At 44.4% G+C, this 27,195-nt stretch overlaps 2 protein-coding genes across 5 annotated transcripts in view; one reads left to right on the top strand and one right to left on the bottom strand.

Annotated features, from left to right (window-relative positions):
* The window catches only part of otc (ornithine transcarbamylase), a 110,284-nt gene extending 105,356 nt beyond the window's left edge, over positions 1-4,928 (bottom strand). The window contains exons 1-2 of one of the 2 annotated variants that reach the window (XM_086006630.1): positions 4,736-4,928; positions 4,407-4,511 (exon numbers count right to left, since the gene is read on the bottom strand). In XM_086006630.1, coding sequence (XP_085862756.1) covers positions 4,407-4,511; positions 4,736-4,812 — 182 coding nt within the window. In that variant the 5' untranslated portion in view covers positions 4,813-4,928. The remainder of the gene's footprint in view (positions 1-4,406; positions 4,512-4,735) is intronic. The other variant, XM_086006631.1, reaches the window with a different exon arrangement.
* An 11,342-nt stretch (positions 4,929-16,270) lies between these two features.
* The window catches only part of LOC147107539 (X-linked retinitis pigmentosa GTPase regulator-like), a 166,958-nt gene continuing 156,033 nt past the window's right edge, over positions 16,271-27,195 (top strand). Inside the window, exon 1 of one of the 3 annotated variants that reach the window (XM_086006628.1) lies at positions 16,271-16,576. In XM_086006628.1, coding sequence (XP_085862754.1) covers positions 16,537-16,576 — 40 coding nt within the window. In that variant the 5' untranslated portion in view covers positions 16,271-16,536. The remainder of the gene's footprint in view (positions 16,577-27,195) is intronic. The other 2 variants (XM_086006626.1, XM_086006627.1) reach the window with 2 other exon arrangements.

The following is a 27,195-nucleotide window of genomic DNA, read 5'->3' as shown; positions in this document are numbered from 1 at the left end:
ATCCTCACACTGTTCCCTTTGGGGAACTGTATGAAGTGGTGGAAGGATTTATAGCCGTGATTAACGCTCATTCCGTGACCGTAACCATCTTTGAACCAGCCATTAGGGTGGTTAGTCCTATGGCGGGAGGGTTTTACGGGCTCCCACAACCCATCTGAGGGGGGGGGGGGGGGGGCCACCAACACCCACGGACGCAAGTATCCCGCTGGATGTCCACCCAGAATTTAAAGTTGGAGCTCCGACTCCACTTGCCGGGACTGTCTGGAGTGGGGTTCAAAACCCCACTCCTTCTGGCCCAGCGGAGGGGATGCTTACTGCTACGCAAAAGGCACACTCCGCACAAAAGGTGACACCCATACGTTTCCTGCGCCTTTTCCCTCCCCGTGACTGGAGCCCTATGCTGCCATTTCACGTTGCTAATCGGATTGGGCGTTTGTCATAGCGGTAGGATCCCCGCCGCTGGGCCAGATCAGGGTAGGGTTTCGAACCCCGCTCCAGACAGTCCCGGCAAGTGGAGTCGGAGCTCCGGCTCTAAATTCTGGGTTGACATCCAGTGGGATATTTGCGTCCGTGGGTGTGGGTGGCCCCCCCTCCTTGTATAGCTTGTGGGAGCCCGTAAAACCCTCCCGCCATAGGACTAACCGCCCTAATGGCTGGTTCAAAGATGGTTACGGTCACGGAATGAGCGTTAATCACGGCCATAAATCCTTCCACCACTTCATACAGTTCCCCAAAGGGAACAGTGTGAAGACACGTATGACGACGACATTGCTAAATAAATAAATGGAATTAAAAAAATTCTTTTAGGGCTTTTAAAAGTCTTTAAATTGCTTTAATTCTCTTTAAAACTACTTCAGATTACTCAAAATAATGTAAACATTTAAATTTTTTTATAAAAGTTACCAAAATCTTGAAAAAACTTCCAAAAACCTATTTAAACTGCTGCTTTGCATGTAAAAAAGCAAAGCAGCTTGACAGAAACATTGGGGGCGTGTCCAGTGAAACTGAGACCTCAAGGGGCGTGTCTCACTTACACTGCACGCTCCTGGGTCCGCGCTGGCTGCACTCCTGGGCGGCGTGACGTCATACGCTGCCCGGGATTCTTGTTTCAGTTCGATAGCAAAATACTGCAGATGTTGGAAATCCGAAATAACAACAGAAAATGCTGGAAAAACTCAGCAAGTCAGGCAACATCCGTGGAGAGAAATTTGAGTTGACGTTTCGGGTTTGACCCTTCTTCAAAACTGGAGAGAAAAGGAACTAGATCGAAGGCAGGGCTGCGATCGGACAAAAGAATAAAAGAACCAAAAGAAGTAAAAGAGATTAGAAGCTAGACGAGATGGTAATAGGCTGTGATTAGGTGTAAAGTGTACTGGCAGGGCAAAAGATAGCTGCCAGGTGTGAGAGAGAAACAAAAGGAAAGGGGGGGGGGAAAAGGAGTGGAAAAATATAAGTGAAACTGAAATGGGGGCCGAGCTTATGATCTGAAATTGTTGAACTCGATATTGAGACCGGAAGGCTGCAGACTGCCTAATCGGAAGATGAGGTGCTGTTCCTCGAGTTTACGTTGAGCTTCCGTGGAACAGTACAAGAGGCCAAGGACGGTGAGGTCCGAGTGGGAATGGAGCGGTGAATTGAAATGACAGGCGACCGGAAGCTCGGGGTCACCCTTACGGACTGAACGGAGGTGTTCCGCAAAGCGGTCACCCAATCTGCGTTTGGTCTCCCCAATGTAGAGGAGACCGCATCGTGAGCAGCGAATACAGTATACTAGATTGCGAGAAGTACAAGTAAATCGCTGTTTCACCTGGAAGGGGTGTTTGGGGCCCTGGACAGTGGGGAGGGGGGAGGTATAGGGGCAGGTGTTACATCTCCTCCGCTTGCACGGGAAGGTGCCAGGCGAAGGGGAAGGGCTGTTTGGGGTGATAGAGGAGTGGACTAGGGTGTCTCGGAGAGAGCGGTCCCTGCGGAATGCTGAAAGGGGAGGGGAGGGGAAGATACGTTTGGTGGTGGGATCACTTTGGAGGTAGCGGAAATGCCGGAGGATGATCCGTTGAATGTGGAGGCTGGTGGGGTGAAAGGTGAGGACAAGGGGAACCCTATCGTGGTTCCGGGAGGGAGGGGCAGGGGTGAGGGCAGAGGTGCGGGAGATAGAACTGACACGGTCGAGGGCAGTGTCAACCACGGTAGAGGGGAATCCTCGGTTGCGGAAAAAGGAGGACATGTCTGAAGCACTGGTGTGGAAGGTGGCATCGTCGGAGCAGATACGGCGGAGGCGGAGAAACTCTATCTTTTCTCCCCTTGTCCAGTCTCTTCCCACCTACATCCGCGACTCTTCGGACGCCCTCCGCCACTTTAACAGTTTCCAGTTTCCTGGCCCCAACCGCCTCCTTTTCACCATGGACGTACAATCCCTCTACACCTCCATCCCCCACCCGGATGGCCTGAGGGCACTCCGCTTCTTCCTCGAACAGAGGCCCGACCAGTCCCCATCCACCACGACCCTCCTCCGCCTGGCTGAACTGGTTCTCACATTGAACAACTTCTCCTTTAACTCCACTCATTTCCTCCAAATCAAAGGTGTTGCCATGGGTACCCGCATGGGTCCTAGCTATGCCTGCCTTTTCGTGGGCTATGTGGAACAATCTTTGTTCCAGTCCTACTCGGGTCCCCTCCCTCACCTCTTTTTCCGATACATTGATGACTGTATCGGTGCCGTTTCCTGCTCTCGCCCCGAACTTGACAATTTCATTCACTTTGCCTCCAATTTCCACCCTTCCCTCACCTTCACATGGTCCATCTCTGACTCTTCCCTTCCCTTCCTCGACTTCTCCGTCTCCATCTCTGGGGATAGGTTAGCGACCAATATTTACTACAAGCCCACTGACTCCCACAGCTACCTGGACTACACTTCCTCCCACCCCGCTTCCTGTAAGGACTCTATTCCATTCTCCCAGTTTCTCCGCCTCCGCCGTATCTGCTCCGACGATGCCACCTTCCACACCAGTGCTTCAGACATGTCCTCCTTTTTCCGCAACCGAGGATTCCCCTCTACCGTGGTTGACACTGCCCTCGACCGTGTCAGTTCTATCTCCCGCACCTCTGCCCTCACCCCTGCCCCTCCCTCCCGGAACCACGATAGGGTTCCCCTTGTCCTCACCTTTCACCCCACCAGCCTCCACATTCAACGGATCATCCTCCGGCATTTCCGCTACCTCCAAAGTGATCCCACCACCAAACGTATCTTCCCCTCCCCTCCCCTTTCAGCATTCCGCAGGGACCGCTCTCTCCGAGACACCCTAGTCCACTCCTCTATCACCCCAAACAGCCCTTCCCCTTCGCCTGGCACCTTCCCGTGCAAGCGGAGGAGATGTAACACCTGCCCCTATACCTCCCCCCTCCCCACTGTCCAGGGCCCCAAACACCCCTTCCAGGTGAAACAGCGATTTACTTGTACTTCTCGCAATCTAGTATACTGTATTCGCTGCTCACGATGCGGTCTCCTCTACATTGGGGAGACCAAACGCAGATTGGGTGACCGCTTTGCGGAACACCTCCGTTCAGTCCGTAAGGGTGACCCCGAGCTTCCGGTCGCCTGTCATTTCAATTCACCGCTCCATTCCCACTCGGACCTCACCGTCCTTGGCCTCTTGTACTGTTCCACGGAAGCTCAACGTAAACTCGAGGAACAGCACCTCATCTTCCGATTAGGCAGTCTGCAGCCTTCCGGTCTCAATATCGAGTTCAACAATTTCAGATCATAAGCTCGGCCCCCATTTCAGTTTCACTTATATTTTTCCACTCCTTTCCCCCCCCCCTTTCCTTTTGTTTCTCTCTCACACCTGGCAGCTATCTTTTGCCCTGCCAGTACACTTTACACCTAATCACAGCCTATTACCATCTCGTCTAGCTTCTAATCTCTTTTACTTCTTTTGGTTCTTTTATTCTTTTGTCCGATCGCAGCCCTGCCTTCGATCTAGTTCCTTTTCTCTCCAGTTTTGAAGAAGGGTCAAACCCGAAACGTCAACTCAAATTTCTCTCCACGGATGTTGCCTGACTTGCTGAGTTTTTCCAGCATTTTCTGTTGTTATTTCTTGTTTCAGTTTCTGGAAGTGCAGGCGTCCCTGGAGCTGATTGGCAGGAGCGCGGGGTAAGTGCAAATACGGGGCTTGCACGCGCTGCAAGCCCCGTTCTGGAATTTCTGGCCCAAGGTGCACCATAGCATTTCTACAAGCAATTCAAAGCTGTGTGTTTTTTGGGCCAATAAATAAGATTTCTCGTACGCTTTTTAAACAGACTATGACCCTTTAATACATTTTCGCTTACAATGTAATTATATTTTAAGGTTTAATTTGAAAGCTGTGACACTTTTAACGAAACAAGGATAGAGACTTGTAACTGGATACCGCCTGGCTGTTGTCCTGCGCCGTCCAGATTCCTTTAAAAAGCCCAAAGACTGTGGTGTTGCTGATCTCGCACACTGGTGAAACCCTGCAGCTCGGATCCAATGCCTATGGTGCAGATTGTTACAATCATCGCGATAGAAAAATCTCAAACTTAATAAGCTGGACAAAATACTTTATTAAAGGGACCCCGTACAGATAAAGCACCTAAACTGGAGTGGTGTAATAAGAGAGTAAGAAGCGAGTTCAGCCACGACCCCCGCCCCCGAATATCCATGTTCTTGGGTTAATTCTCTCTTCACATAAATCACATGGATTAAAGTAAAACTCACCGGAATGGGCGCACGGGGCACTTGTTGCTCAGTGAAACCGAGCGCCCCAGAAGGTTCCTTAAAGTAAAGATCATCATTTTTGATTCGGATCGTGTACTGGTCTGCACCCAACCAGTGCCTGCCGCAAGTGTTGAAAGTGATCGTTTCCCCTCGGAGCTGAGTTTTATTGCTCAACCGATCCAATAGCTGATGCAATGAAAGCGCCAGTCAGACGTCGGTGACGTACTAAGTGCCACTGGGCAAACAGCTGCGAAAGGAGAGTCTACTCTTTCTGGTGGGGGTGATTGAACAAATCGACTGTAACTTAAGAAAACATTAAATAAAACTTAACAAATTAAATTAGAATTTGGTTGTCCGGGTTGATGATGCACTCCAGCCCCCCCGGCGCCCACCGGTCGCGGAAGGCCTCAAGTGTGCCGGCGGACACCGCGTGCTCCATCTCCAGGGCCACCCGGGCGCGAACATGGCCGCAGAAGAGAGGCAGGCAATAGGGCCGCACGACCCCCTCGACCGCCCGCTGCCTGGAAGTGTTAATGGCTATTTTCGCCAGGCCCAGGAGCAGTCCTACGAGGAGGTCCTCCGATCTGCCCGCTCACCCTCCGCATCGGGTGACCAAAGAGCAGGAGCGTGGGACTGAAGTGCAGCCAAAAGTCGAGGAGCAGCCCCTTCAAATAATGAAAGGGGCTGCAACCTCTCACATTCTCTATATACATGGAACACGGACTCCTCCAGGCTGCAGAAAAGGCAGGCGGCCAAAAGGAGAGTCTAAAGTTACCTGAGCTCCTTCCTTTTCCGTGGAGCGCCCGGGAGGGTTTTCCATCTTTAAGGTGCTATAGACATGCATGTTGTTAGTGGTGGTTATGCATGTAAATATCCATGTGCTGTTTGCATAATATTACTCCACCAAAATAGGGAATGCTGGAAACACTCAACAGGTCAATTAACTACTGTGGTCAGAATAGACAAGTTAGCCCTTCATCCGCTGAAGGATGAGATATTACATAGGATTACTTAGGATATACGGCACAGAAACAGGCCATTCGGCCCAACCAGTTCATGCCGGCGTTTATGCTCCACACGAGCCTCCTCCCGTCTTTCCTCGTCTAAATTTATCAGCATTCACTTTTCCCTCATATGCTTGTCTAACCTCCCCTTAAATGCATCTATACTATTCGCTTCAACCACTCCCTGTGGTAGCGAGTTCCACATTCTCACCACTCTTTGAGTAAAGAAGTTTCTTCTGAATTCCCTGTTGGATTTCTTGATGACTATCTTTTATTGATGGCCTCTTGTTATGCTCTTCCCCACAAGTGGAAACAATCTCTCTGTATCCACTCTATCAACATTTTCCATAATTTTAAAGACTTCTATTAGGTCACCCCTGAGCCTTCTTTTTTCAAGAGAAAAGAGACCCAGCCTGTTCATCCTTTCCTGATATGTATACCCTCGCATTTCTGGTATCATCCTTGTAAATCTTCTCTGCACCCTCTCCAGTGCCTCTATATCCTTTTTATAACATGGCAACCAGAACTGTACGCAGTACTCTAAGTGTGGTCTAACCAAGGTTCGATACAGGTTTAGCATAACTTCCCTACTTTTCAATATCTGAAATAATTTCTTGTCTGTTATTGACTGTGTTTCCAGCATCTGCAATATTTTTTGCTTTTTATTAAATCAAAATAGTGATGAGAGTATATTTTGGTTTCAATCCACCATAATTGAGGACGGGGATGTTCATGGAGCATCCTCCTGCTATTAGTTACCTGTTTATCTACCACCATTTTCAGTGTGTACCATCTGCAAGATGCACTGCAGCAACTCACCAAGGCTTCTTCGGCAGCACCTCCCAAACCCGCGACCTCTTCCACCTAGAAGGACAAGGGCAGCAGGCGCATGGGAACGCCACCACCTCCAAGTTCCCCTCCAAGTCAAACACCATCCTGACTTGGAAATATATTGCCGATCCTTCATTGTCGCTGGGTCAAAATCCTGGAACTCCCTACCTAACAGCACTGTGGGAGTATATTCACCACACGGATTGCAGTGGTTCAAAAAGGCGGCTCACCACCACCTTTTCAAGGGCAATTAGGGATGGGCAATAAATGCTGGCCTTGCCAGCAATGCCCACATCCCATAAACAAATTTTAAAAATGTTTTGACAGGATATGATAGGGCTACACAGCTTTGCTCTGATCCGAAATGATTTTAAGGATTACCTTTGTGTTAATAACCTAGCAAAACAACAGACAATGTTGATTCAGAGGGGAAATTCCTGTCTGATCAACGTGCCAGATTTTGTTTTTGAGGAAGGGACATCCCAAGTGGACTATGATAAAGTCTACAACATGGTGCCTTGACTTAAAAAAAAAATTGACATTTAGTAGCCTATGAAAGGCTACTAGTTAAGTTTAAAACAGTGGGGATGCAAGGTAAAACTAGGAAATGGGTAAGAAATTGGCTGAAGGGTAGAAAGCAGGTACTTGTTACAAGAGTTATGTCAGGGTGGGATGGAGGTGTGAGTGGGGTGCCCCATATTGTCAAATATGCAGATGAGACCAAACTAGGAGGGGCAGTTTAATCTGAGGAGACAGCATAGGAACAAAAAGATAAGTTGGACAACATATGTAAGTAGGAGAGGGAACAATAGCAGTTTAAATTTAATATATAGGGGTTTTAATACATTCAATGATCATCATGTCCAACCGATGCAGAATAGCGATGAACAAAATCAATTAAATGCTGCACTATACAGGCAAAACAGTAGAATAGAAGTCAGAGTAAGTCACACTGAAACGACAGTACTCTGGTCAGACCGCACCTTGAGTACTGTGTCCACTCATGGTTACTGATACACAAGGGAGGCAGTTCTGAGAAGGGCTGATCTCCAGTGTCAGAGGTCTGAGCTTTACAGCTTTGAAAAGGGCTTACTGAGAGTTGACCATCTGGAGCTGTATAAGCTAGTCCCCCAACATCAGGTTGGGGTACTGCGCCTCTAAACTGCATCTACCAGGTTGGTTCCTCCCAGCAATAGGTGGCATTGCTCTTTCCCAGGCCCATTTTGGTAACGTTTTACTTTTTCTATTTTTTCCTATGCTGTTTGCTCCTTGTGGCAAAGATCTTTGCTTCCCGTTACTCCGCCCCTGCTACTTACATTTTGCTGCTCACCTGGGCTGGCTGCTCGTCGATGCGGCTTGTCTGCTTAACTACTCCTAGGCTTGATCTTTGCTGGTTTACCGGCTGTTCACTTTTTAAAGCAATCGCTAGCATGGGCTGTCTCCTCAGCCCCAAGCTCCCCATCCTATCCTACGTTTGGCTGCTGTGGCCTGCATGCTTTCCTCTCCCTGCCTGTGTTCCTCAGCATGGCCTGTCCTTTGCTCTCGGACCTGCTGGTGCTCCTAACTGCTTTACCAGAAAATACATTATAAGCACTATGAGCGATTTAAAAAGTAACGAGTCAATTTTCCAGGCAGTGCTGGGAAACTGTCAAAGAGCAGTCACTAGGCCCAGCGAGGGAGACTACTATGGCAAAAGGGTTTATGATTAGGATACTGGCAAAATGAGGGTGACAGGGTAAAGGTGGAGAGGGAGATAGGGCACATGGGGGAATACAGAAGTAGTTTAGGGCAAAGAACCATAAGAACATAAGAATATAAGAAATAGAAGCAGGAGTCGGCCATTTGGCCCTTCGAGCCTGCTCCGCCATTCAATAAGATATAATTGCAGTAAGACGTCTTTACTCTTATACTCAAATCCTCTTGTAATAAAGGCCAACATACCATTTGCTTTCCTAAATGCTTACTTTACCTGCATGTTAACTCTCAGTGATTTGTGTACAAGGACACCCAGGTTCCTCAATATACTGATCTAGAAAACTATCTTGCATACATTCCATGAATTCGTCCTCCACACTATTACTGCAAATTTGGTTTGCTCAGTCTATATGTAAAGCAGCAAGGTGCAAAGAGGGGAAGCAGAGGTTCAGTGGAGAAGACAAAAGGGGTAAGGTGATGAGGAGAGAGGGACAGTAGAATGGGGAGGTGAAGAGATGGAATGGTGATAGTATCATGGGATCATGGAATTGTTCCTATGGTGATTGGCTCAAATAACCACTGATTAACATATTAATCTGCTGAAATAATTATGTCACATAATCCCCCCCAAATTCCTTTCTTAAGAACATAAGAAATAAGAGTAGGAGTAGGCCATACGGCCCCTCCCATTCAATAAGATCATGGCTGATCATCGACCTCAACTCCACTTTCCTGCCTGATCTCCATATCCCTTGATTCCCCTAGAGCCCAAAAATCTATCTATCTCAGTCTTGAATATACTCAAAGACTCAGCATTCACAGCCCTCTGGGGCAGAGAATTCCAAAGATTCACAACCCTCTGAGTGAAGAAATTCCTCCTCATCTCAGTCCTAAATGGCCTACCCCTTATCCTGAGACTATGTGACTATGGTGAGAGTGCCTGCCCTTGACATCAAGGCAGCATCTGACCAAGTGTGGCATCAAGGAGCCCTAGTAAAACTGAAGTCAATGGGAATCGGAGGGAAAATTCTCCACTGGCTGGAGTCATACCTAGCACAAAGGAAGATGGTTGTGGTGATTGAAGGCCAATCATCACAGTTCCAGGACATCGCTGCGGAAGTTCCTCAGGACAATGTCCTGGGCCCAACCATCTTCAGCTGCTTCATCAATGACCTTCCCTCCAACATAAGGTCAGAAATGGGGATGTTCGCTGATGATTGCACAGTATTCAGTGCCATTCACAACTCCTCAGATAATGAAGCAGTCCATGCCTGCATGCAACAAGACCTGGACGATGTTCAGGCTTGGGCTGATAAGTGGCAGGTAACATTCGAGCCACAGAAGTGCCAGGCAATGACTATCTCCAACAAGCGAGAGTCTAACCATCGCCCCTTGACATTCAATCACATTACCATCACCGAATCCCCCACCATCAACATCCTGGGAGTCACCATTGACCAGAAACTTAACTGGACCAGCCACATAAATACTGTGGCAACAAGATCAGGTCAGAGACCAGCTATTCTGCAGCGAGTGTCTCACCTGCAGACCCCCCCAAAGCCTTTCTACCATCTACAAGGCATAAGTAAGGAGTGTGATGGAATACTCTCCACTTGCCTGGATGAGCGCAGCTCCAACAACACAAGAAGCTCGACACCATCCAGGACAAAGCAGCCCGCTTGATTGGCACCCCATCTACCACCTTAAACATTCACTCCCTCTACCACCAGTGTACCATGGCTGCAGTGTTTACCATCTACAAGATGCACTGCAGCAACTCACCAAGGCTTCTTCGGCAGCACCTCCCAAACCCGCGACCTCTTCCACCTAGAAAGACAAGGGCAGCAGGTGCATGGGAGCAGCACCACCTCCAAGTTCCCCTCCAAGTCACACACCATCCTGACTTAGAAGTATATCGCCGATCCTTCATCATCACTGGGTCAAAATGCTGGAACTCCCTACCTAACAACACTGTGGGAGTAACTTCACCACACGGACTGCAGCGGTTCAAGAAGGTGGCTCACCACCACCTTCTCAAGGGCAATTAGGGATGGGCAATAAATGCTAGCCTTGCCAGCGACGCCAACATCCCATAAAAGGAATTTTAAAAAAAATGCCCCCTAGTTCTAGACACTCCAGCCAGGGGAAACAACCTCTCAGCATCTACCCTGTCAATCCCCTTCAGAATCTTGCGTGTTTCAATGAGATCACCTCTCATTCTTCTAAACTCCAGAGAGTATTGGCCCATTCTACACAATCTCTCATCATAGGACAGCACTCTCATCCCAGGAATCAATCCAATGAACCTTCGTTGCACCGCCTCCAAGGCAAGTATATCCTTCCTTAGATAAGGAGACCAAAACTGTGCACAGTACTCCAGGTGTGGTCTCACCAAGGCCCTGTACAAGTGTAGCAAGACTTCCTTACTCTTATACTCCAACCCCCTTGCAATAAAGGTCAACATGCCATTTGCCTTCCTTATTGCTTGCTGTACCTGCATGCTAGCTTTCTGTGTTTCTTGCACGAGGACACCCAAATCTCTCTGAACACCAACTTTTGAAAGTTTCTCACCATTTAAAAAATATTCAGTTTTTCTAATCTTCCTACCAAAGTGAATAACCTCACATTTCCCTACATTATACTCCATCTGCCACCTTACTGCCCACTCACTTAGTCTATCTATATCCCTTTGCAGACTCATTGTGTTCTCCTCACAGCTTACTGTCCCACCTAGCTTTGTATCATCAGCAAACTTGAATGCATTACACTCGGTCCCTTCATCTAGGTCATTAATATAGATTATAAATAGCTGAAGCCCCAACACTGATCCTTGTGGCACCTCACTAGTTACAGCCTGCCACCTGAAAAAGTTTTCTATCCATTAACCAATCCTCTATCCATGCTACTATATTACCCCCAACCCCATGAGCCCTAATCTTGTGTAATAACCTTTTATGTGCCACCTTATCAAATGCCTTTTGGAAATCCAAATATACTACATCCACTGGTTCCCCTTTATCTACCCTGCTAGTTACATCCTCAAAAAACTCTAATAAATTTGTCAAACACGATTTCCCTTTCATAAAACCATGTTGACTGCCTAATCATGTTATGATTTTCTAAGTGCCCTGTTACCACTTCCTTAACAATGGATTCCAGCATTTTCCAGATGACTGATGTCAGGCTAACTGGCCTGAGGTTCCCTGTTTTTTCTCTCCCTCCTTTCTTGAATAGCGGTGTTACATTTGCAACCTTCCAATCCGCTGGGACCATTCTAGAATCTAGGGAATTTTGGAAGATCAAATCCAATGCATCCACTATCTCTTCAGCCACCTCTTTTAGAACCCTAGAATGTCGGCCGTCAGGTCCAGGGGATTTGTTGGCTTTTAGTCCCATTAATTTCTCTAGCACTTTTTCTCTACTTATATTAATTACATTAAGTTCCTCACTCTCATTAGACACTTGGTTCCCCACCATTTTTGGTATGCTTTTTGTGTCTTCTACTGTGAAGACAGATACAAAATATTTGTTTAACGTTTCTGCCATTTCCTTATTCCCCATAATAATTTCTCCTGTCTCAGTCTCCAAGGGACCAACATTTACTTTTGCTACTCTCTGCCTTTTTACATAATTGTAGAAGCTCTTACAATCTTCTTTTATATTTCTTGCTAGTTTTCTCTCATATTCTATTTTTTCCCAGTTCATCAATGTTTTGGCATCCATTGCTGGTTTCTGAAACTCTCCCAAACCTCAGGCTTACTATTATTCTTTGCAACATTATAAGCTTCTTCTTTCAGGCTAATTCTATCCTTAACTTCTTTAGTTAGCCACGGTTGGGTCACTTTTCCCATGGAATTTTTGTTTCTCAATGGAATGTATTTTTATTGAGAATTATGAAATATTTCTTTAAATGCTAGCCACTGCTTACCTACTGCCATACCTTTTAATCTATCTTTCCAATCTACCTTAGCCAACTCTCCCCTCATACCTATGTAATTGGCTTTATTTAAGTTTAAGACTCTAGTTTTGGACTTAGGCAAGTCACTCTCAAAATTAACGTGAAATTCTATCATATTATGATCACTCTGCCCCAGAGGATCCTTTACTATGAGATTGCTAATTAACCCTGTCTCATTACACAATACAAGATCTAAAATAGCCTGTTCCCTGGTTGGTTTCATGACATATTGTTCTAGGGAACTGTCCCGAATGCATTCCATGAACTCGTCCTCCAGACTACCTTTGCCAATTTGATTTGTCCAGTCTATATGAAGATTAAAATCCCCCAAGATTATTGCATTACCTTTGTTGCAAGCTCCTACTATTTCTTGTTTAATACTCCTACTATTTCTTGTTTAATATTCTGTCCAACAGTATAGCTACCATTAGAGGGCCTATATACTACTCCTACCAGTGTTTTCTGCCCCTTGTTATACCTTATCTCCACCCATACTGATACTACTTCCTGATCTTCCAAGCCGAGATCCTTTTTCGCTACTGTCCTTATGTCATCCTTTATTATCAGGGCTACTCCCCCCTCCTTTTCCATTCTTTTTGAAACGTCAAGTACCCTGGAACATTTAGTTCCCAACCTTGGCCACCTTGCAACCACGTCTCTGTAATGGCTATTAGATCAAACACATTTATCTATATTTGTGTTACTAGTTCATCTATTTTGTTATGAATGCTTTGTGCATTCAGATAAAGGGCTTTTAATTTAAATTTTTTGACCATTATTCCCTGCTTTGACCTTATTCTCTGCTGCACGTCTACCATTAAACTCTCTGTCCCTTCCTATCACACTCTGCCTATTTTTACTTAAATCACTATGCTGCTCTATTGCCTTGACCTTTCTCTTTAGATTTGTAAATTTCCCCTCACGTGACCCCCACCCCCCCTTTTTTTTTTAGTTTAAAGCCCTATCCATAGCCCTAGTTATTCAATTCACCAGGATGCTGGTCCCAGCCCGGTTTAAGTGGAGCCCGTCCTGACGGAACAGCTCCCTCTTTCCCCAGTACTGGTGCCAATGCCCCATGAATTGAAACCCCTTTTTCCCACACCACTCTTTGAGCCACACATTTACCTCTCTGATCTGCTTGACCCTATGCCAATTTGCGCATGGCTCAGGTAGTAATCCAGAGATTATTGCCCTTGTGGTTCTGCTTATTAATTTAGACCCTAGCCCTCAAACTCCCTCAGCAGAACCTAATTCTTAGTTCCACCTATGTTGTTGGTTCCTACATGGACCACGATAACTGGATCCTCCCCCCTCCCACTCCAAGTTCTTCTCCAGCCGTGAGGAGATGTCCTTAACCCTGGCACTGGGCAGGCAACACAGCCTTCGGGATTCTCTTTCAGAGCTGCAGAGAACAGTATACTGTCCCCTACTACTACCACATTCCTTCCTTCTCCCCCCCCACTTGGATGGCCCCCTGTACCACAGGGCCGTAGTCAGTTTGCCCATCCACCCTGCAGTCCTTTTCCTCATCCATACAGGTAGAAAGTACCTCGTACCTGTTGGACAAGGCCCAGGGCTGAGGCTCCTCCAGCACTACATTCTGGGCCCCCATACCTTCCCGACTCGCAGTCACACCCTCCTGTCCCTGACCACTGACGAACTCTAAAGTACTACTTAACCTAAAGGGTGTGACTGTCTCCTGGAACAAAGTGTCCCGATAACTCTCCCCCTCCCTGACGCATCGCAATGTCTGCAGCTCGTACTCCAGCTCAACAATTCTGTGCTGAAGTTCCCCGAGTTGCAGACACTTACTGAAGATATGGTTGCTCGGGATCGCGATGCTCTCCACAAACTCCCACATGCTGCAGTTATGACACACTACCTGCCCTGCCATCTCTAACCTTGTTTTATTTATTAATTAATTAGTGAAAGATTTTATTCAATCGATATTTTAGGTTTATTGTTTGATTATTTTATTTAGTTTAAGTTATTAATTTAATAAGTACTAGCAAGTTACAGTTTCTCAGCTCTTAATTTAACCCCCTTCCCTAACTTAGTGAGCAAAAAAAAGCTGTAATACTCACCAACCAATCACTTACCTGCTCTCCTGTGACATCACTCTTTGATGTTGTTTTTGAATCGGAGCCTCGCCGCTGCTTTAATTCAGGTCCGCTCTCGGTCCGCTCTTTATCCTCTCGCCACTGCCGAGGCTTTAATTCAGGTCCGCTCCCGGGCCGCTCTTTGTCCTCTCGCCGCTGCTGCCGGGGATGTTCATTTTAAAATGGAACCTTATTCCTCCAACCTCTATTATTTGTCATTTTACTATTTTAAACCTTAACACTTGTAGTTCTAACTCCTAACAACTTGATCTCTGCTGTACCCAGTCATTACAAAGTCTATTAACAGGCTCAAGTGGGGGAGGGGGAAGCTGGATGTACAAACAGAACATTTTTCCTTGTAGATAAAATTGGAGAATTTTAACTATGATAATTTCTCCCCTTTACAAAAAAATATATATTTACAACAACAACAATAACTTGTATTTATATAGTGCCTTTAACATAGTAAAACGTCCCAAGGCGCTTCACAGGAGTATTAAAAGACAAAAAATTTGACACCGAGCCACATAAGGAGAAATTAGGGCAGGTGACCAAAAGCTTGGTCAAAGAGGTAGGTTTTAAGGAGCATCTTAAAGGAGGAAAGAGAGGTAGAGAGACGGAACGGTTTAGGCAGGGAATTCCAGAGCTTAGGGACTAGGCAACAGAAGGCAAGGCCACCAATGGTTGAGCGATTATAATCAGGGATGCTCAAGAGGGCAGAATTAGAGGAGCGCAGATATCTTGGAGGGTTGTGGGGCTGGAGGAGATTACAAAGATAGGGAGCAGCGAGGCCATGGAGGGATTTGAAAACAAGGATGAGAATTTTGAAATCGAGGCATTGCTTAACCAGGAGCCAATGTAGGTCAGCGAGCACAGGGGTGCTGGGTGAACGGGACTTGGTGCGAGTTAGGACACAGGCAGCCGAAAGTACAGGAGGGAAGTCTTTAAAAAACCTTGAGCTGTCCAGCTGTCTGAACTGCAGTGTGTACAATCTATTAACTCCGTTCTCAGTGATAGCAATGCTCCCCATCCCAGTTCTCTCTTTTGTGAGAATATAGTAGTGCAACACCAACTGCATATTAAAATGTTCCTGCACATTTAAGTCCAATGTACAGGTATCACGTATCATAGACAATATTATACATGTCTTTAAAATATCAGATTATGGTGCTTGAATCCAATTAAAAGTGCTTAAATGCAAATTAGTCATTCTACTAACTTTTTTATAACCTTGGAATTTTTTAAAAAATTGCATTTTACATTTAGCATTGTTGAAGCTGATTTTTCATGTTTGTTACCAAGAGGGAAATTCACAGTCGCCCCAATCTTCATCCGAGGCCTCCATTCAAGTGCAGGTTTGCATGGTCCCTAGGTGAAGGTGTCCTTAATTCTGTCCACTGCTTGCACCAGGGCCTCTGAGGCAGCATCAAAGAAACTTGGTGCCTCCTCACTAATTCCTTCAGCTATTTCTTGCTGTTTTGATTGGTGAGACTGGTGTCACCAGTCAGAATCTAATAAACAATTGCCCCCGCTTTTTAAAGTTGCACCACCAGAAAATGTCCAATTTGGGTTGGTAAATTAAAACCGGGAATACAAAACTTATCTGATTGTAGTGTTGTTAGCCGTGTAAGAATAAAAATATGTTTTGTATGTGTGATGGACTCGAGACTATTAATATAAGATGTATGTAATAAAGATACGATGTATATGTAATAATAAAGATACATTTGATGTGTATGGATCTCCCCTAAGGCAACGGCGTGAAACTTAACAAAGGAAACCTGCATAACAGGATAACCCCCCACAGAGACACCATCGAAACTCAAGAGCCACTAAAAGGTGTCAACAATTAACTTAAGCAAGAAATGGCACCAGCCACTGCAGACATACACATGTTCAAAGGAAAGCCAATCAAGAATCCTCCCCAATAAAAAAGGTGAAGCGCAAAAAACAAATATGGATAGCCACTTTCTCATGGCCACCCTTTGCTGGGTGACTGCTTGTTGCTGGTGGTTGGCGCTCAAGGGTTTCCTGGGGCAGTTCCTGACAAAGAAAAAGAGGTCGCTGCGGCTGGCCGCTGCAATTGGCGGGTGCGGCCGTCGAGCGGCGCTGTAGTTCATCAGTTAGCCGCAGGATGACGCTGCGGCGGCCGGTTTGTTCGGTTGCTAATGGCAGGCGGGTTTGTTTACTTCCGGGTCGGTACCGCGAGAGGGGATGGCGGCGGAGCCGGAGTTGGAGGGAGATGATGTGCCGGGTGAGTGAGGCTTGTCACAGTGCTGAGTGCTCGGGGCCCCGGAGAGGGGTGAGAGCGGGGCCCGGGGCTGAGATTACCCTCATCCCCACCAGGGCTCGACCTGTTGAACTGTCACTGAACCCGGGCAGCGTCTGCCTGCAAATAAATAAAAAACCGTGAAATAGGATGAGCTGTGAGAATATAAAACACCTCCGTAACCTTTACCCGGGGTTCCCAAGGAATTAATATTAACGTGTGTGGGGCAGGCTTGAAAGGACTCTGGGGAGAATGAGCCAGAGTGGGACCACGAAAGATGAAGGAGGTTTACTGTGTCAGCTGTGGCTCAGTGGGTGGCACCCTCGCCTCTGAGTCAGAAGGTTGTGGGTTCAAGACCCACTCCAGAGACCTGAGCACAAAAATCTAGGCTGATACTCCAGTGCAGTAATGAGGGAGTGCTGCACTGTCAGAGGTGCTGACTTTCGGATGAGACGTTAAGTCAGGGTCCCGTCGGTGCTCTCTCAGGTGGTCGTGACAGATCCCATGGCACTATTTCAAAGAAGAGCAGGGGAGTTATTCCTGGTCAATGTTTATTCCCTCAATCATCATCACTAAAACAGATTCATCATCACGTTGCAGTTTGTGGGCACTTGCTGTGTGCAAATTAGCTGCTGTTTCCTCCATTGTGACTACACTTCAAAAGTACTTCATTGGCTGTAAAGCGCTTTGGGACGTCCGGTGGTCGTGAAAGGTGCTATATAAATGCTATTTTTTAAATAGAATCATAGAACGGTACAGCACAGAAGGAGGCCATTTGGCCCATCGAGTCTGCGCTGGCTCTTTCAAAGAGCAATCCACTTAGTCCCATTCCCCCTCTCTTTCCCCAGATCATTGCAATTTTTTCTCCAAATATGTATCCAACTCTCTTTTGAATCTACTATTGAATCTGCATCCACCACCCTATCAGGCAGTGCATTCCAAATCCTAACCACTCGTTGCATAAAAAAGTTTTTCTTCATGTTGCCTCTGGTTCTTTTGCCAATCACGTTAAATCTGTGCCCTCTGGTTATCGACCAATCAGCCATTGGAAACAGTTTCTCTTTATTTACCCTATCTAAACCCTTCATGATTTTAAACACCTCTCAAATCTTCTCTTAGCCTCTCTGCTTTAAGGAGAACAACCCCAGCATCTCCAGTCTATCCAATTGGCTGCTGAAGGAGGATGCAGATGGCACGTACTACATTTATGGTTACAGCAGGTTGTAGAGGTGGGAAGGGGAAATAGAGGGATTTATAAATGAGGACTTTAAATCCAGTGAAATAGTGGAAGCAGGACCAATGAAGGTTGGTGAGTACAGAGGTAATAGGGAGAAGGACATGATGTAGATGGCCAGTGCAACCTCCAGTGTGAAAACTTATGGTAAAAAGGTCGTTGTAAATCTGTGGCACACTGCTCACTTTCATGGTACATAAAGGTGTAAGTTTTGGACTATAGGGAAAAAAGGAAGATTTTCACTGTCTGTAGTGAAATCGTTCTTTACACATTTCCCGCACATAAGGAACAGCAGAATTCTTCCACCAATGAGGTCAGATGCAGGTGACATGATAGTACAACATGTATCATGTATTTGTAAACATACAAAAAATGTCAGACAATTTTTTGGCAAATATGGTATTTTGTTATTATGGTGAAATGTAGAATTCTAATTTTATTCTGTTCATAGCCCAGTGATTCATTGGTAGACATCAGATTGACCAACGTTGTATGAACTGCTTATTTGTACTCTCCTTGTGGCACAAGTGCTTGCTATTAGATTAAAGCCCATTTTGTACAAAAACTATTTATACCACATGTGTAGCCTGGGAAGGAATGGTTTATGTTTTCATTCTGCTGTTTTATTGTCTTGGTATTAGCCTCTTTACAGGAGAGTTTCTTAATCGGATGAACTTGTGCTGCTTCAGCTGTGTGTTCTCTCTGGCCCCGGCTTCTGCTCTGCTCCTCTCCCCCTGCTTTGTTTGTTGGGAATTTGATGGGATATACAAGTGGAGATATTACAGGCCTGAAGTCAGGTGAAGTTGTTAGGTACTAAAGTCTTGAGCATATCTGGTGCATAATTGGCTTAGCCATCCATCATCGAATCTGGCTGGACTACAATACCTCTGCCAAAACCACTCACTACTCTAGGATCAGTATGAAGAGCAAAGATAACCGTTTCTCCAATACCAATCAGCTCTTTAAATTTCTCTTCCCTGCTCCTCTACCCTCGTCTCTAGCAACAAATGTGAGGATTTCATGGACTTCTTTGTCACCCAGAGAGAGACCCATTCAGCCGCCTCTGCTGCTTCCTCCTTGCCCCTTGCCCATCAATCCAAACCTCCTCCCAGGCCTAACTCCCACACGGAGCACTGAACCCCTATCTCTAGTTTCTCTCCCATTTTCCCCATGCCCTCTCTGCTCAGAATCATAGAATCTTACAGCACAGAAGGAGACCATTCGGCCCATCGTGCTTGTGCTGGTTCTTTGAAAGAGCAATCCAATTAGTCCCACTCCCCAGCTCTTTCCTCATAGCCCTGCAAAGTTTTTTTAAAAGTATTTATCCAGTTCCCTTTTGAAAGTCACTATTGAATCTGCTTCCACCACCCTTTCAGGCAGTGCATTCCAGATCATCATAACTCGCTGTGTTTATTAAAAAAAAAAAAAAAAATCTCCTCATCTCCCCTCTGGTTCTTTTGCCAGTTATCTTAAATCAGTGTCCTCTGGTTACCGACCCACCTGCCAGTGGAAATAGTTTCTCTTATTTACTCTATCAAACCCCTTCATAATTTTGAACACTTCTATCAAATCTCCCCTTAACCTTCTCTAGTCTAAGGAGAACAATCCCAGCTTCTCTAGTCGCTTCACATAACTAAAGTCCCTCATCCACAGTATCATTTTGGTAAATCTCTTCTGCACCCTCTCCAAGGCCTTGACATCCTTCCTGAAGTTTAGTGCCCAGAATTGGACACAATACTCTAACTAAGGCCTAACCAATGATTCATAAAGGCTTAGCATAACTTAGCATACATTTGGTAGTTGCACCAATGAGCCAATAACCAAGTTACTTATTAATTATCATCATATGGATTCTCCAAACTCATAGCTGGGGAAAGTAGGGAAGTAAAGGTAGACAACTATTGGCAAACCCCACTGGTGCAATACCAAAATAATATTTTACATTTTTGAAACATTTCCTGTAATACCCTTCTCATGCTTTTGATGCACATACTTACACATCCAATTCTGTCCCTAAAAGCAAGATTTTCTTCTGTTGATTTTAGTTTACTGGAATACGACTATGTTAACTGGTTTAGTGTACTCCTTTTCTCGGTCTCTGCCTTGTCTCAGTGGTTGAACTCTCGTGAATTGTGCAAAGGGCTTAATGCATTGGATGAGCCAGATGGAGTGTTTACTGGGTTTAGTAGAAAATATTATTCTCCCAGAAAGGTCATTCCTCACATCAAGTGCAACAAAAACAAAGAAAATATGATTTGCCTCACATTGCTGCAGTTCTGCCACATTAAAACATACAGCCTAAAGATTCCTCGTGCTGGGATATGATTCCACAGGTGCCTTGCCTAATCAACCATAAGTGTAAGTAGCACGTGTTCAATTATGAAGGACAGGCAACCATTCTCCTCACCTGATGTACACCAATACACACTTTCCAGGAAGGCTTACTGGAGGGTTAAATGCAATGGATGAGCCAGATGGAACAACTTTTCCAAAATTAACTGGACAATCACAGAAGAGCCCCTCCCCACTGGACATGATTTTGTTGGCTACCAGTTAAATGGACACTTTAGAGTTTACCACTCCACTGTACTAATCTGACCTGCTTACTCCTATTGCATAGAATTCCTGATCCAAATGTTTAATGTTCCTAAACCATGAATCATGAATAATGTAGTTGGTCCATCAACTGCACCCAACAACAGCACATTATAGAGGTTTAATAAATGTTGTGTAAAATGTATCTTCAGTTTTTTCTGCAGTTTTGTTTGTACAGAGTTTCCTAGTTTTTTCTCTAGTCTCTCGATATCCTGGTCCAAGCTGTGCCCTTGGGTGAGTCTTTTCAAACCCGTTAAACATGATCCCCTTTTATCAAATGGATGCAGCATGAACTAGATTTAATATCTAACGTTTTAGATAAAGGTGCCAAATGATGTGTTGAAAATGTAATTTCTACACTGTGATTAAATACAGTTTCAGCACCGAGTGCTCGCTGTCTCAATCAAAATAATATGGATATTAGTTGTTGTCTTATTAGGCTTAAAGGGACTTGGGATGATAGTATATTAAATTCTTGTTTTTAAATGCATTTTTGTTGAATTTTCAAGGACTTCAATATTGTCATATAATGCTGCTTTTAGCGATTGATATGCATCATCCTTATTGTGTTTATTCCAGAGACTGGTTTGTTGTTCTTATTTGTTTGTTGGTTATGAAAAGTGGGAATAAATGCTAAAAAGTAATTACTGTTTTCCAAGAGCCAAGATTGCTGTTTTTAAAAATATTACTAATATTTTGCCTGTTAATGCTGACACTTAAGTAAGAGTGAAGCAACATGCCATGATGCAGTGTGACTGATCACCTGATGCCCTCCAATTATTCTAAGTGATAAATAGACAGTCACGTTTACATGGTCGTAGTGCAGCTTCTCCCAGTTACCATCTGGAATTCGGTGGGCCACACACAATGCCAATTTGCTGGAATTACTTGTACATTGACAGAAATTTAGATTTGTGTTATGACTTCATGGATGCTAGTTTGAAAGTCATTGATTTGAAATATTGAGTACATTGAATCAGCAGAACTGTATATTACTGTATGTGAATTATTTTATTTGGAAGTATATTGAATTTTTTTCTGGGAATGTGGAGCAGTTAGCTACTTTCTTTTCTGGGGAGAGTGACGTGCATACCATTTCAAAGATTACACAAATACTACAAATAAGTGTTTGAAATGAGCATTCATTGTGACTAGGTAAATTTTTTAAACTATTTTTTGATTTACAATAAAAGTGCCTTGTATTGCTATGTTATTAGGTAATATTCCTATATACACTGTTCTCAATGGCACCATATTAGTATTCATACAATGTTCTAGCTATTTAATGGCTGTTGATAAATCTGGGTCATTATAGACTGTCGTGGGATATTTCTTGCAAATACATTGGTTGATTTGTTATTTTAAATTGTTGGTGGAAGAGAAGGGAAAACCAGAATGGCCACAGAATGAGTACTTCTGCAGTGTTTTTGATGTATCCACTGATCTAATCAAATGAATGTTAATAATTTATGTTCTTATGGGCTGAGGGAAACGTGAGCCGTTCAGTGTGCCAAGAACATTTCTGCAGCATATTAGCGTATAAACTTTTTTAAGGGTCCAACCCGAAACGTCAACTCAAATTTCTCTCCACGGATGTTGCCTGACCTGCTGAGTTTTTCCAGCATTTTCTGTTGTTATTTCGGATTTCCAACATCTGCAGTATTTTGCTATCGTCATCGTAGGTTAGCTGGTTATTCATCGGTTTTGCTGTTTGTAAGATCTTCCTGTGTGCAAAATGGCTGCTGTGTTTGCCTACAGACCAGTGACTGCACTTCAAAGCAATTAATTGTATGTAAAGCATATTGGGACGTTTGAGATGTGATAAGCCCATATATAAATGCAAATTCTTTTTTTAAATGACAATTTTAATTTCTTAGCATGTTAGCAGTATTCTATACAAGAGAAACAAAAACCCCGTGTATGAACTGTCTCCTGGTTCTTGGCCGTTATGCACAGATGAGCAACAGAAAAATCGTTGTTCTGCAGATGGCAAATTTGCGGTCTAGGCCATTTTATTAGAGTTTTTATCTGACCAAGTACTATCATTTGGAAGAAATCCCATTATTCAAACTACCTTTTTTTATCCCATGAGGTGTCAAATCTGACTCATCTTTTATGGATAGAGGTGAGTTCTAATATAGGGAGAGAAAATCAGAGAGCAGGACACCTGGTGATGGGTCAGAACTCAGTCAGGAGCTACAGTTTGAAAGTTGTGGAATAATTTACCATAAATGCAGTTTTCATGATTTGATCCTGGAACAATTTGCATGATCTCTGATGCTCATATTAATGCTTCCCCAATTATCGAGTGCCGATCTCCGCTGAGCTGCCAGGGAGTAGAGATGATCTTTTGCCCCGCAGTGCGTGATCAAGGCAATGTAAATAGGATGACCAATTACTTGAGGTGTTCTTATACGTACGTCCTATCAGTTATTACAAAATGGCATTGGCAAAGCCCTGGGAACTTGTCTCCAGTTGACCTGCTTACCCAAAGCCAGCTGTGTGTCTCGAAGTTTTAGAAACATAGAAACATAGAAGATAGGAGCAGGAGTAGGCCATTCGGCCCCTCGGGCCCGTTCCGCCATTTAATGAGATCATGGCTGATCATCCAAATTCAGTACCCTGTCCCTGCTTTCTCCCCATATCCCTTGATCCCTTTAGCCTTAAGAAATATATCTAACTCCTTCTTGAATATATTTAATGAATTGGCCTAACTGCCTTGTGTAGTAGAGAATTCCACAGGTTTTAATTGCTTCTTTCATTTACTTAATGATCTAGAACGGTCCCTGCGGATTGGAAGGTAGCAAATATAACCCTGCTATTCAAGAAAGGAGTGAGAGAGAAAACGGGGAACTATAGACCAGTTAGCCTGTAAGTGGTAGTAGTAGGGAAAATGCTAGAATCTATTAAGGATGTGGTAACTGGGCACTTAGAAATTCATAATATGATTGGGCAGAGTCAACATGGATTTATAAAAGGGAAATCGTGTTTGACAAATCTGTTAGTTTTTTGAGGTTGTAATTAGCAGGGTAGATAAGGGGGAACCAGTGGATGTAGTGTATTTAGATTTTCAAAAAGCATTTGATAAGATGCCACACAAGAGGTTAGTACACAAAATCAGGGCTCATGGGATTTTGGTAATATATTAGCATGGATTGAGGATTGGTTAACAGACAGAAAACGGAGTAGGAATAAATGGGTCATTTTTGGGTTGGCAGGCTGTAACTAGTGGGGTACCGCAAGGATCAGTGCTTGGGCCTTAGCTATTTATAATCTTAGATGAGGGGACTGAGTAATGTATCCAAGTTTGCTGACGATATAAAGCTAGGTGGGAAAGTAAGTTGTGAGGAAGACGTAGAGAGGCTGCAAAGGGATATAGACAGGTTAAGTGAGTGGGCAAGAACATGGCAGCTGAAATATAATGTGGAGAATATTTTTTAACTGGTGAGAGATTGGGAAATACTGGTATTTAGAGGGACCTGGGTGTCCTTGTACAATAATCACAGAAAGTTAACATGCAGGTACAGCAAGCAATTAGGAAAGCAAATGGTACATTAGCCTTTATTACAAAAGAATTGGAGTACAGTATATAAGAGTAAAGAAGTCTTGCTGTAATTATATGGGGCCTTGGTGAGACCACACCTGGAGTACTGTGTACAGTTTGGTCTCCTTACCTAAGGAATGCTATACTTGCCTTTGAGGGAGTGCAACAAAGGTTCACCAGACGGATTCCTGGGATGGGGTATTGTCCTATCAGGAGAGATTGAGTAGATTAGGCCTATATTCCCTAGATTTTAGAAGAATGAGAGGTGATCTCATTGAAACGTATAAAATTCTTAAGGGGCTTGAAAAGGTAGATGCTGGGAGGATGTTTTCCCTGGCTGGGGAGTCTAGAACTAGGAACAAGAGTAGGCCATTGAGTCCTTCGAGCCTATTCTGCCATTCATTGAGATCATGGCTGATCTGTGACCTAACTCCATATACCCACCTTTGGCCCATATCCCTTAATACCTTTAGTTAACAAACATCTATCAACCTCAGATTTAAAATTAACAATTGAACTAGCAACAATTGTCATTTGCAGAAGAGAGTTCCAAACTTCGACCACCCTTTGTGTGTAGAATTGTTTCCTAATTTCACTCCTGAAAAGTCTGGCTCTAATTTTTAGACTTTGCCCCCTAGTCCTAGACTCCCCAACCAGCGGAAATAGTTTCTCTCTATCTACCTTATCTGTTCCCCTTAATATCTTGAAAACTTCGATCAGATCATCCCTTAACCTTCTAAATTCTAGAGAATACAACCCTAGTTTGTGTAATCTCTCCTCGGAATTTAACCCTTGAAGTCTGGGTATCATTCTGGTAAACCTCTGCTGCATTCCCTCCAAGGTCAATATATCCTTCCTAAGGTGTGAAGCCCAGAACTGCTCACAGTACTCCAGGTGTGGTCTAACCAGGGCTTTGTATAGCTGCAGCATAACTTCTACCCCCTTGTATTCTAGACCTCTAGATATAAAGGCCAGCATTCCATTAGCCTTTTTGATTATTTTCTGTACCTGTTCATGATATTTTAATGATCTATGTACCTAGACCACCAAGTGTCTTTGGACCTCCACTGTTTTTAGCTTTTCACCATTTAGAAAGTACCCTGTTTGATCCTTATAGGTCTAAAGTGGATGATCTCACATTTGCCTACATTGAAATCCATTTGCCACAGTTTTGCCCATTTACTTAATCTATCGATATCCCTTTGTAATTTTATGCTTTCATCCACACTGCCGACAATGCCGTCTATCTTTGCGTCATCAGCAAATTTGGATATATGGCTTTCTATACCATCATCTAAGTTGTTAATAAATAGACGGGGACACTACTAGTTACATCCTGCCAATTCACGTACCTACCCATTCTTCTTCTTAGGCAGTCCCTCGGAACCGGGGATGACTTGCTTCCACATTAAAAATGAGTTTGCAGGTGACTGATGAGTCCAATGCGGGACCTACAGTCTCTGTCACAGGTGGGGCAGACGGTGGTTGAAGGGGCGGGTGGGTGGGGTGCTTGGGTTGACGTGCGCTCCATGCGCTGCCTGCGCTTGGCTTCCGCTTGCTCCCGGCGAAGAGACTCGAGGTGTTCGGCGCCTTCCCGGATGCTTCTCCACTTTGTGCGGTCTTGGGCCAGGGATTCCCAGGTGTCGGTGGGGATGTTACACTTTTTCAAGGAGGCTTTGAGGGTGTCCTTGAAGCGTTTCCTCTGCCCACCTGGGGCTCTCTTGCCGTGCCGGAGCTGTGAGTAGAGCACTTGTTTTGGGAGTCTTGTATCGGGCATGCGGACATTATCCCTACTCTCTGCCTCCTGCCGCTGAGCCAATTTCCTAACCAGGTCAGTCATTTACCTTCAATTCCATGGGTTTCTACCTTAGTTAACAGTCTCTTTTGTGGGACTTTATCAAATGCCTTCTGAAGTCCATATAAATAACATTCTCCTGTCCACTACTTTAGTCACCTCCTCAAAAAGTTCAATCAGGTTTGTCAGGCATGACCTACCTTTCACAAATCCATGCTGGCTCTCTCAGAGCAACTGAAAATTTTCAAGGTGTTCAGTCACCCTATCCTTAATTATAGACTGTAGTAATTTCTCGACAACAGATGTTAGGCTAACTGGTGTATAATTCCTTGGTTTCCCTCTCTCGCCATTCTTTAATAGCGGAGTGACATACGCAATTTTCCAATCTACAGGAACGGTTCCTGAATCGAGAGAACTTTGGAAGATTATAGTTAGTGCATCTGCAATGTGCTCACCTACTTCCTTTAAAACCCTGGGATGGAAACCATCTGGCCCTGGGGATTTGTCACTCTTTAGTGCCATTATTTTCTTCATTACTGTTATTTTACTTACGTTAATTTTACTGAGTCCCTGTCCCTGATTTAGTTTCCTTGGGATTTCTGGAATGCTATCCTCTTCCTCTACTGTAAATACTGACGCAAAGTAATTATTCAGCATGTCTGCCATTTCTTTATTAACATTGACAATATCACTGATATCAGTTTTTATGGGGCCAACATTGCTCCTGACTACCCTCTTTTTCCTAATGTAAAAATTCTTTGTGTTGATTTTGATATCCCTTGCAAGTTTCTTTTGATACTCCCTTTTTGTAGCTCTTACTATCTGTTTTGTGACCCTTTGCTGTTCTTTGTATCTTTCCCATTCGCCAGGATCTGTGCTATTTTTTGCATTTTTGTATGCTTTTTCTTTTCGTTTTATGTTGTCCCTTACCTCTTTAGTCGTCCATTGCTGTTTTATTTGGCAAGTTGAACTCTTGCCCCTCAGGGGTATTAACTGGTTCTGTATTACATTAAATTCTTTTTTGAACATCTCCCACTGATCTGTCATTTTACCCATTAACAGATTTGCCCAGTTCACTATTGGATAAATGTTCACGCACCGTTAGGCTGATAACTAAATCTGGCTCGTTACTCATTACTAAATCTATTATGGTATGCCCTCTTGTTGCTTCTAGGACATTGTTGCAGAAAACTATCCCGGACACGCCCAAGAAATTCACTACCTTTCTGACAGGTGCTAGTCTGCTTTTCCTAATCTATATGAAAGTTAAAATCCCCCATGAAAACCACTCTGCCTTTGCTACACGCTTGTCTAATCTCTGCATTTATACAATCTAGCACTTCACAGCTGCTACCAGGATGCCAATCCACAACTCCCACTACAGTCTTAAATCCTTTCCTATTTCTTAATTCTATCCATAAAGCTTCCACTGCTTG

This window comes from Somniosus microcephalus, chromosome 14, assembly GCF_052327205.1.
Source record: "Somniosus microcephalus isolate GS21.2 chromosome 14, FLI_Smic_1.0, whole genome shotgun sequence".
NCBI classification, from domain to species: Eukaryota; Metazoa; Chordata; class Chondrichthyes; order Squaliformes; family Somniosidae; genus Somniosus; species Somniosus microcephalus.
This window is presented reverse-complemented; position numbering and strand designations above follow the sequence as displayed.